Source organism: Cornus florida, unplaced genomic scaffold (assembly GCF_030987335.1).
Source record: "Cornus florida cultivar Cherokee Brave unplaced genomic scaffold, ASM3098733v1 CherokeeBrave_3.0.0_Hap2_Chr01, whole genome shotgun sequence".
NCBI classification, from domain to species: domain Eukaryota; kingdom Viridiplantae; phylum Streptophyta; class Magnoliopsida; order Cornales; family Cornaceae; genus Cornus; species Cornus florida.
The window spans coordinates 63,861,485-63,873,425 of record NW_026775571.1 but is presented as its reverse complement, the minus strand read 5'-3'; the positions used below and the strand labels follow the sequence as shown (position 1 = coordinate 63,873,425).

Sequence of the window (11,941 nt, the reverse complement as noted above, 5' to 3'; positions counted from 1 at the left end):
TTGGGACTGGGCTCATAATTATGATGCTCATGCTTATGGTAGGATTTGGGTGGGGTGGAATCCACTTGTGTTTGATGTTCAGGTGCTAGATGTGCAGATTCAATGTATGCTTCTTAAGCTGAGAGTTTTGGAGACGGGGGAGATTTTCTTTTGTTCCCCTGTGTATGCTCTGAATTTGGCCAAATATAGGATTGATTTATGGAATTTTCTGGAGCAATACTCTACTATTACTACTGGCCCTTGGATGGCCTTGGGGGACTGGAATGCTATATGATTTTATAGTGACAAGAAGGGGGGGGGGGGAAAGGTGCCACAAAGACTTCTCAATGAATTTAATGACTATTTATATAAGGCTGGGCTAAGTGAGGTACACCCTTCAAATGGAGAATGGTCATGGTGTAACAGACGGATTTTTACTAGGAGAATTTATGTGAAATTGGATAGGGTTTTCTTGAATGAGAAGTGGATGGATATTTTGCCTGGTACCAAAGTTTTATATACAACTGCTGCTTGTTCTGATCATTATGGTATATCTATACAAATTTCTAAGGATTTTGCTGCAGGACCTAAGCCTTTCAAGATGTTGAAGGTGTGGTGTTTACAAGGATGTGTTCAACTACTTGTGAAAAAAGCCTGGGATAATGAAATCTCTGGTAATCCTATACATGTTCTTTTGCAGAAACTAAGATTAGTTAAGAAAGAAATCAAGGATTGGAATAAATATTGTTATGGTGATATTGGTGATAACTTAATTAAGTCTAAGCAGCATTTGGAACAGATACAGTTGGAGCTTTTGAGTGATCCTTCTAAGCATAATTTCCAAGCTGAACAAGAAGCCAGATTGGTTTATCAAGCTACTATGGTGGATCAAGAGGTATTGGTTGCACAGAAATCCAGAATTCTTTGGTTTAAGGGTACTGATAGGTGCACTTCTTATTTTTACAATAAAATGAAGCAACACAGGAATTTCAATGCTATTACTTTAGTTGAGAATGATAGCGGACAGTCTACAGAAGATATGGGGCAGATTAGAACTTGGTTTGTGGACTTCCACAAAAATCTGTTTGAAAAGAGATAAGCCAGTATACAAGAGTTTGATACACCTGTAAGGAAGCTGAGCTTAGAAGAGGTTACAGGATTGGATGGCGTGGTGAGTGAAGAAGAAATCAAAGGGGTTGCCATGGGTTTTAACCCTGATAAATCCCCTGGTCCAAATGACTTCCTAGCTCGTTTTTATCAAACTTTTTGGTCTATGGTGGGCAAGGACATGGTTGCTGCAGTTTAACACTTCTTCACATCCAATGGTATGCCTATAGGGATCAGTAGTTGTTTCCTCACACTTATTCCTAAGGTGGGAAATGCAAAAAAGTTGAGGGATTTTAGACCTATTGCTCTATGCAATCTCTTATACAAAATAATTACTAAAATTATGGCAAACAGATTGGCAAAGGTTTTAAATTCGTTGGTTGGCCTTGAACAAAGTGCTTTTGTCCAAGGAAGGAAAATTCAAGATGCTCTGATCTTGGCTCATGAAATGGTCAAGGATTTTAAGGGTCCAAGGCATGCATCTATGGCTGTGAAGGTGGACATCAAGAAAGCGTATGACTCTGTTTCCTGGGAATTTTTACTTAGGCTTCTTAAAGGTTATGGATTCAGCAATGTGTGGATTGTGACGACCCTGGTTTTTAGGCCAGCGTGTCCTGTGATGAACTGTAAGGATGACCTTCCATGAGGTCGTGGAACTCAACAAGAACTGATGCGGAAGCAAAAGATCAAAAATATGACAAATAAGCCCCTAGGGGCAAAATAGTCATTTCTAAAAACTATAGATTCGGGTGCCACCGAGCACACCGCTGGAAGGATAACGAAAAACTAATCAAGATGGACTCAAGAATCGCATGATTCGGAGTCCGAACGAAGGAGAAATGGCATGACGAAGAAAAACAAGCACTTAAAGCAAAAAGGGTAAACTGGTAATTATCCAGGAAGAACTGGGTGCAACCGAACACACCGTTGGAAGGACAGCGAAAAATTAGTCAAGTTCAATAAAAAATTCACTTGAATCGGAGTCCGGACGAAGGAGAAAAGCCCAAAAGAAGAATTGACGTCGCGGCGGCCCGACGAGGGGCCATGGCGCACACGGCACCCATGCGCGAGCCCACCGGCGTGCATGCCGGTGCCCAAAGACATGGCTGGTGGCAGCCCTTGGCTGCTGCTACATTTTTTTTTATCTGCCCAGAACTGAGGCTTGAAACGGAGGTCAAGACGAGTTTTTTTAGAAAAATCCAAAGAAGAAACCCCCCCTAAAATCGAGTTTTCTACCCAACATTGCGAACGGAATCGAAAAAAACTCACTATGAAATCCCCAAAATGCCCCTAGATCAGAACTGAACAAGAGGGTCATAAAGCTGCTAAATGAAAACTGGAAGCTGAAACTTCACGAAGGATTTCCGGTACCAAGACGACATTTTCTGGAAAAACACAAAGAAGAAACCCCCCCTAAAATCATGTTTTCCATTCAACCATGTCAAAAGAAGAAAATAAAACTGATGTGAAAGGTCCATAATGCCCCTAGATCAGAATATGCAAAAAAAATGCGAAATGAATTCACAAGAGGCTCAAAACACAAACGATAAGGTTTTGCCCGGAAACGACCATGCACGCAAACGTAACTTACCTATTTAGATGCGCTACAATGGTCCATGGCTTAAAAATATAGCCGATACAAAATCTGACTCCCCAACGGGCAAAAAGGCAAAAATGGACTTGGAATGGAAAACATGGAATCCAAAAATGTAAAATGGAGTCAAATGACCATTTGGCCCTTGGTCACACTTCATACAAGATTAATAAGACCCTATGAAAGAATGAAAATGGAATTTTCACACCCGATGCAACCATGGTGAAGCAATGACTTGCGATTTTTTAAGGTTTTCATAATATTTCATGAAGTTAAAAAGTTGTATAGAATACAATACACATGTCATTGGCCTCCAGTCTCATCTCATACATGTCAAATACATTCAAAGGAGTGCACTTATGTAAACATTACATACATGGAATCAAATATACATATTTTGACATATTAGTCTACAAAATGACATTTCATGTTAACATTTGCCTGAAATGAAAACTTGAAAGCTACACGACATCCAAGGAATGCTAGGCTTCACGAACCAAGTCTTCGTACCTGAAATATGCCCCAGTATCGTAGGGGTGAGTAACATAAAGCTACTCGTAGGAGATAAGCATGCATCGACCTAGCATTTTACAAATTTATCACCTTAAGGTGAAACATGTTAAAGGCGCTCATGCCACCTAACGTCTATGTCCAAATGAGACTTGGGGACCATCCTAAGCTACCTTAGAGTCTAAGCAACAAGAATCATGATATACATACATGTATGAAACGAATCATGGTTGAGATAATCCAAAGAACATGACAAGAAGAATGCTTGAGCATAGATTAACATGAATTGCATTTTCAATACAATTGAACTAGGTCTAGAGTAATCCATACAACATGACAAAAGCATATTTGAATACAAGTTAACAAGAATCACACTATCCATGCAATTCAATAACAAAAGAGCATGTTATACAATGCAACAAGGTTTAAGTTCTCAAAGCCATTAACTTAGAATCTAAAGCACAAAATAATAGTAGTGGTTCATGCCACCTAACGTCTATGTTATAAATGAATCAATATGATCAATCCTAAGCTTTATTAGAACGTTAAAACATGATTTTCAATATCGATGCAATTTAACCAACATTGGAACTTCCAATACAACGCATAAAGCATAATTTCGCAAAGTTAACATCCTGTAACTTAAAATGGAATGACAAATAAGAAACAACAAGTTACAACATCATCTAGTTATCAACTTGAAAATGAAATGCAAAATCAGACAAAGTGGATACTCGGACGTCACGCCGGATCAGACCGACAACATAGTTACTTTAGGGTTACTAGCCCATGGGTAACCTCCCTATGTGCGCACTAAACTATATATAGAGGGTTTATCCCCCGTACTAGAACCATGTCCTAGCTATAGTCAAACAACGACATCCCCAAGTTTCCAAAATCAACAAGTTGTGCAACAACGTATATATCAATAGGAATATGCAAGATAATCAACTATCTACTAAGCACAACCAAATTTGAAAACCTATACAATACAGGCTCTAAGTCCACAACTAATATGATGTGATGAATGTCGAATCTTCAGTGTGTGATTCGTTACACGCTATGCATGAATGATGTTAAATACGAAATGTGCAAATCATTACACAAGGCAACAATATATTCAATAAGGAAAATATATCCTCATGACTATAAACATAGCAACTATGTTATCCAATGCTCAAAACATAACCAAATGAATATACAACAAGTCCATGTCCAGGATTTTGATATAGAAACGACTTTCAAACACAACTAAATCCATGGCTCAATTCGATAGAATTTAATTAAATAAAAATAATTAAATTCCCTAGATTCTAATTCAATTCCAAATAACCTCAAATTAATACATATTAAAGAAATGGCATGGTCATCACCTATATCTATTCTAAAACTCAATTAGGTTATTGGAACAACAAAGTAGAACTCTAATTAAATCATGCTAATTTAATTACCAAGGTTCTAAAGCAACTTCAAATGGTCCACAATTAATATATCAAGTTAAAATCTTAATTAAGCTAATAGGACCACAAAATAGATTTTAATTAATTCTTTTAATTAAAATCTCTTGATTTTCAAACTTAACCAAATGCTCTCAAATTAATCTATATTGGAAAACATGCCAAGGACTAATGTAATATCACATTACAAGTTTATTTCATTCAATTTACGACCATGCGAATTAAACCTTCAGTAAAGTTAAATATAAAACAAAAGTTGCAATTCTCATGCAATAAATCCCAATTTAATACATGTGAATAACCATACCAAAACTTAATTTTCTAGCATGCCACAATACAATTCCAAGTTGTATATCACCATGAGGATTAAATCTTAAACATGAAATTTAATTAAGTAAAAGGTTTCAAAACCTAACCGAATATTATAAATCAAATATATGTGAAGCTATATGGCATTTAAATCAAGAATATCAGGTCGGAATTCAAATAGAGTAAATAGTGCACTCGGGGCAAATTAATTAATCAAATTAATTAATAATTACAAATTTTCAAAACACCTCCAATTACTTTCAAATTCAACTATGTTGAAGAGCATGCTAAGGCCTAAATTAATATGCTAACACATATTAATTTCAAGTTAGTTAAGGCCATGTGAATTAATCTTTCACCTAAGATAAATATTAAATAAAATCTTTAATACTTATTCAAATGTTCCAATTTTAATACACGACAATGAGCATATCAAGGGGTAATATAAAATCATGCTACATGTTTAAACCAAGTCATGAGCAATCGGGAAAATTAGATCCCGTACAAGAAAAATAAATAATAAAATCTCTAGATTTTATATTTAATCATGCAAACAAGTAGTATAAGCATCACAAGCATGCTATATAACAAGAATTTAAACCTAGAACATCTCCTACCTCAATTTGAGATGAAAATCTCAAAGGCCCACCAAAATAAAAGTGCTCCGAATTCGACGATACCGAGAGGTTTTGTCGGGGACAACACCGTGAACATAAACCCCATCAAAGCCCCATCAAAATCATAACTTGACCTCAAAACCAAACTCAAGAAATGGTCAAAACTGAATTTTAATAAGGGGGAAAGGTAGAGCACGGCGAGGGGAACAACAAACGTTAAGGTCGAAGACTTTCCATCAAGGAAAAGTGAACCAAAAGAGGAGAGAGAAGATGGAAGCACCTCTTGGGCTGCCATGGGAGCTCCAGGTCATGCATGAAGAGGGGAGAAGATTAAAAATGAAATATCTCACCCCTCTTTTATAGAAATCTCAAAAAGTGCCCTGAACGGTCCCCGTCGGGTCCGAAAAAGTAAAATTTGAGCAGACGAGCTCAAATGGCAAAACTTTGTGAATGAAAAAGATTCAAAATGATAAAATATGAATAACGGAAGAAACGGCGTCAAAAACTGAGTCCCGAGTAGAAAGTTATGCCCAAAACAAGTTTAGCAAAAACCGGAGCCAGAAACCCTGAAACTGAAAAACATCGACCAGGAGGAAATTCCAAGAGTACACAACTCGATGAAATGTGAAAATGAATCCTGTACGAGGATCCAGGCTCAAAATAAGACATTTTGCAATAACTTTCATTAATTGCACAATGGCCCCTCTAAAAAGTGAAAACTGCACTTATAGCTCAGAATGAAAATATCTTCTAAAAATATTTTCTTAAAAACTCCTAAAATAAAATATCTTCAAAAAATATTTACGAAAAACACCCCAAGAAAAGAAAATATTTTCAAAGAATTTTGCATCCATGCCCCCTATGGACACCGGGAGCAACCAGAGTACTTTCTTGCAAAAGTAAAGATACGTATTTCGTGGAAACCACTCAAGATGAAGGCACGTGAAGTCAAAAATCAACTCCGAGCATGAGAAGTGAGGTTGTGCCAACAATGTGACAAATGGGGAAAAGACATAATAGGGAAAAAGACGAAATAGGGAAAAGGACGAAAGACGCATAGTGTCCGAAAAGTGAAAATGCAGAAATGACTCGGTCCTCAAAGGAAGTTGTCAATCCATGAAAAAGAGTCTCAGGAACCAATTCCGAGCACTTGAGATGACACTAAGCAACACGAAATAGAGCTCAGAAAAGAAAATTAAACGAATAAAAAATTCATTCGTAAAATTTCAGGAAAAAGGAAAGGAAGGCAAATGACCGGGTCGTTACATGGATTAAATGGATTTCTTCCATCCTTGTATCTACTAAATATTCTGTTTTGATCAATGGCTCTTCCCAAGGGTTCTTTCAACCAGATAGGGGACTCAAACAAGGTTGTCATCTATCCCCTCTCTTATTTACCTTAATTACTGAATACCTTACTACTATCATTAATTCTGCTATCCACAGAAAAGAGCTTTGTGTCACTCATGCTACAGCTAAGGTTCATCCTGTGATAAGCCATGTGTTTTTTGCTGATGATTTGTTAATTACTTGCAAAGCCTCAATTTCAAATGCTAGAGTTCTTGCAGCTTTATTCAAGAAATTTGAGAACTTAACAGGTTTACAAGTCAGTGAATATAAGAGTAGTGTCATCTTTTCAAGGGCTATGGGGAGGAAGTTATCAATGCTGAGAATTTTGAAATGCTCTGAAGAACATTTTCCAATTAAGTATTTGGGGCTTCCTTTGTGTCCATCTGGTTTGAAGAAAGCTAATTGTCAGGGACTGATTGATAGGGTTTCTAATAGAATAAAGTGTTGACTACTAAACTACTATCAGTTGTTGGTAGAGTTAAACTCATAAGATCTACTGTCACCCCAATTTTCCTATATTGGTGCAGCATTTATAATGTTCCTCTTTATGTGATTAACCAGTTACAAAAGATGTTTAGGGATTTCCATTGGGGTAGTACTGATAACTTTAAAAAGATGCACCTTTTGAGTTGGGATATGATCACTAGAACTAAAGCTGAAGGTGGACTTGGTTTGAGTAAGTTGATAGATATTCAATCTGCATCCAAGGTAGTATTAGCTTGGGATTTTTAAATAAACAAGGATAGGCTCTAGGTTTCATGGTTTAAAAATAAATATACTTTTTGGACTGCTATTCCTAATATTACTCATTCTATCATTTGGAAATCTATTGTGGAGACAAGAGATTGTATGCTACAACATGTTGATTTTTCTATAGGGGATGGAAGATCAGTTTCTTTACAGGATCCTTGGTGTGATGGCTTGACAATAGCAAACAAATTTGGCCATAGGATTCTTCGATCTTTAAATGTTCCTAGAACTGCTAATTTGGACAGACTAATGGAGAATGGTTGCTGGGATTTGAATCTTTTGCAGGGTCAATGTTTACATTAACTAAGGGAGTATCTGGTGTTGAGGCCTATTCATAATTCTGCAGATAAACTTCTATAGAATAATGGTAAGTTCTCATTTAAGGAAGCTTGGAAAATTTGTAGATTTCAGGCAGAGGAAGTTAACTGGCATAAGTTTTGTTGGGGTAAAGCAAGACCTTGATGGTCTGTCATAGCAATTTTCGTGATGTTAAATAGAATTCTATCTATGGTGAATCTCCAAAGAAGGAAGATTTGTTTGGAGCCTAGATGCTCATTGTGTCAGAATGCTAGTGATTCAACAAATCACTTATTTATTGAATGTAGGTTTTCTCAAGATTTTTAGAGATGGATGGGAGAGACTTTGAAGTGGAATATGCTTCAGTTTGCTAAAGTTGAGTCCTTAGTTGATTTGTTTACTTGGTTTAAGAATGTTTCAACTGTGGGCTTTCATACAACCCTATTTGCTGCTGTACTTTGGGGAATTTGGCATGAGAGAAATGCTAGATTGTATGGTATTGCTACTGCTCCAAAGATTGTGGCAAAGAATTTATTGTTAGAGGTGTTGGATATTCATAATATTCTTCTCTCTGATCTTGTTGATTGAGTTGGTAAGCTATCTGGGATTTACAAGGAAATTTACTTCAGTCTGTATGTTGAATACTGTGACAATGAGCTGCTTATGTCCATTTCGTCAATTTTTCACATTGTTGTGGTCTATGGTGTTACTTACTTTTATTTTGGTTTGGCAATGGATTTTTCCATCTTCTTTGTTTAAGTTTCTTTTTGTTTGGTGAGTTTGGATGCCTGTATCCAACTCTCATTGGTGCTTTTACATTATGAGGGTATGCCCTTTGTGACTTTTGTACATATTTTCTTTTCTTTTATACATCTACAATTATGAAAAAAAAAAAAAAGAATTTGGAACCATACCTAAAATTGTTAACTCACCAATTTCATCAACTTTTGCCTCTTCTTTAGCACTTTCTTTTTCTTTAATTTCACTTTTCAATTCAATCTCCTCCACTTTTTCAATCTATTCTTTAATACCTTTCTTGATCTCTTCCTTCTTCACCATTTCACTTTGGCCTTCAACTTTTGAATCTTCAATTTCTTCAACTTCATTTGTGTTGTACGCCTCTTCATTCTCCACAAATTTGTCCTCTAAACTTTCATAGTCAGCCTTCATAAACTCATCATCCTCAAAGCACTGTACCCAATACTCCTTGGGTAGTAATTCACCTCTATGATTGAAAGCGATGGTCTGATACCACTTTGTTGGCTTTTTCTCTGATACCACTTTGTTAGCTTTGCTCTGATACCACTTTATTAAAAATAGTGGTCAGCTAGATACTCGTAATACTCAATAATATTTTGGAAGAGAATGATATGGCCAGAGGAATACTTAAAAAATTATTTTATTCTACTTCTACTATTATTTGACTAGAGTACATGAATATATAGGCCTCAAGAACACATATCTATGAATTACATATAAATGCCTATAACTCTCATTTTTCTAGGTCACTAACATAATCTTCAATAGGCATAACTCCCACTAACATAGTATTTATTAGGCTCAACTCTCAAGACTCTTGATTTTACATAACCTTAACTCCCACTAAGACAATTTGCTACCCACTAACATATATGCTAAATTCGCACATGTATCATGGATATAAAAATACTTGAAATACTAAATAATTACTAAAATACTAAAATCAAGATTATTTTTCAACAACCAACTATTTGGATAGGCTACATGAATTATTGTTTCCACATTATGCTATAAGCCAAAATTTCAGTTGAATCGTATGTCTGTAAAATTGAGTTAATTTTGTAGAAATTGTGTTCTTGAGTGTTGTGTTTTTCGAAATGATTGACTGATCAATAGCTTAATTGCTTTGTTAAGGTCGTGATTCGTTAAGCTTGTAAGGATATGCAAATCACACATACATGTGCGTCTGAGTGGTTAATATTTTGCCACCATTTAAATTGCGCCCATGTATTTATGCATACATGTACGGGGTGGGTGGGGACTTCTGGGCAGTTTGGATGTCAATTCTCAATCTGAATTTGGACAATTGGATTTATTTATTTTTTAATTGTAGTCAACCTAAATTTGGCCAAGCTTCTCTAAAGTTAACTCAATATTGAAATGAATCTTTAAAGGAGTACGAAAACAGTCAAATATTTAAATTTTGGCCAACTTTTTAATCCAAATTTCACATCCGATTAGTGATCCAAGCTGAGGTACACATACATATGTATGTATATATATTATATACACACACACACATGATACATACATATTATTATTAGGAAAGTTATAAAACCATTGTGCTGGGTTGGATGACTTCTGGTGTGTGTGATTGATGCGGGATTTGGCCGGCTTTAGACTGTTTTGGAGCTTGTCAATTTAAAAACTAAGAGACGTGCATGGCATTTGTTTACAATTGTATATGGATATGTATATGGATATACAGTTCTTATGCAACTGATGTGTGGCACTTGCCATGCACGTGGTAACAGACGAAGTATTATTGAATTGTAGTTATGCTGTGGATTGTGTTGTTCTGGAATGAAGCTTAGTTTTGACAATACACAACACAAATCTGATGGTTTAAGGAAATACATTTTTCATTCACACTTTTTACAGATTTTTTTGGAGGAGTTCCTCAATATCCTCTATGCAAGCCTCTAGCATCAGGTTGTACCAGTCTATATCTTCTGGAGCTTACTGCAGTATATATAAAGAAATGGAATTGATCCTTGAAGACAGTTCCTTGAAGCAGAAAGAAGAAGAGTGGAATCAATTGGTTCTAGAAAAGCGGTTCGAGTTAGTAAATGTAATAAGCGATGATGTCAGTCATTTCCGGTTTTCCTCCTTATTATATTTATTTATGATACATTGGTCTCACTGTTGTGAACATACTGTAGGATAAAAATCATCTCCCGTGTAACAGTGCATTGATATCTGTCCCCACCAGTGAGGATAAGTTGGGATGCACCTCAAGAAACATTTTTGTAAGGTGCATCCCAACTTTCTCCTCACCGGTTGGGATAAATTATACAAGTGAGAATTGTTGCTTTGGATGTGTTTCCTGCTTATCTAGTGTATCTAATTCTCCTTTCAGGTTAAATATGTTTTCACTGGTGTCGAACTAATAGCCATTTATTTTTGAATTAGTGAATAATAATTAAGATTAATTACGTTTTGTTTATTGGGCTTTCCAATTCATTTTTCTCTCTTTAATTTTGCCTTACATGATTATCAGAATTGGATCAGGAGCACTGCTTCTCTTCAACAAGTGTTTGGTGCTTCGAGTTCAGGTGATCGGATTTTCTTGCAGTTCATCTTTTCTTTCTTCATATGCACTTCTGCACACGTAGCTTTAATAGTTTACAGGATGTCATCAGGCATGCTTCGTTTTCTGAGATGTTGGAAGCCAAGAGTCTTAACAAAAGCATTGAAGAAGGTATCAGCTAGCCTCCTATTTTATTAGGAATTCAACTCAGGCTATTTTAAATGATCCACACGGCTGCAAATGAGCTGAAAACTACAATCCAAAATGGAAAATAATAATAATAATAGTAATAATAATAATAACCTAGATAAGTAGTGATGAAAATTGATATGAAAAAGAAAAAAATAAAATAAAATAGAGAAGCGGATCCTATAAGTTGCATGTAAAAGAACAAGTTAATAATAATAATAATAAATAGAATAAAAATAAAAAATAATATTTGTTTATAAATTAAATTATATTTGATAGTTGTTTCAAATTTTGGTTACATTGATTCTACTTTGAGAGGATATGTCATTATTATCTTGATAAAAGATCAAGAAAAATACAATTTTTTAAATAAACAGAACAAAACACAATTACAGGAATAAAATAAAGAAGTGCTTTAGTAACTTAGAGAAGGAGTAGCTATATATAATTTGTCATCTAATGAGTGACAACTAAAAAAAAATAGCATAAATAA

At 35.4% G+C, this 11,941-nt stretch overlaps 1 protein-coding gene across 1 annotated transcript; it reads left to right on the top strand.

Moving 5' to 3' along the window:
- The first annotated feature begins 1,429 nt into the window (after window positions 1–1,429).
- LOC132273550 (uncharacterized) lies at window positions 1,430–8,558 on the top strand. The gene is made up of 4 exons (XM_059774513.1): window positions 1,430–1,599; window positions 7,020–7,347; window positions 7,485–7,631; window positions 8,298–8,558. Exons 1-4 carry the CDS (start codon window positions 1,430–1,432, stop codon window positions 8,556–8,558), a joined length of 906 nt encoding a protein of 301 aa, XP_059630496.1.
- Window positions 8,559–11,941: the final 3,383 nt, after the last annotated feature.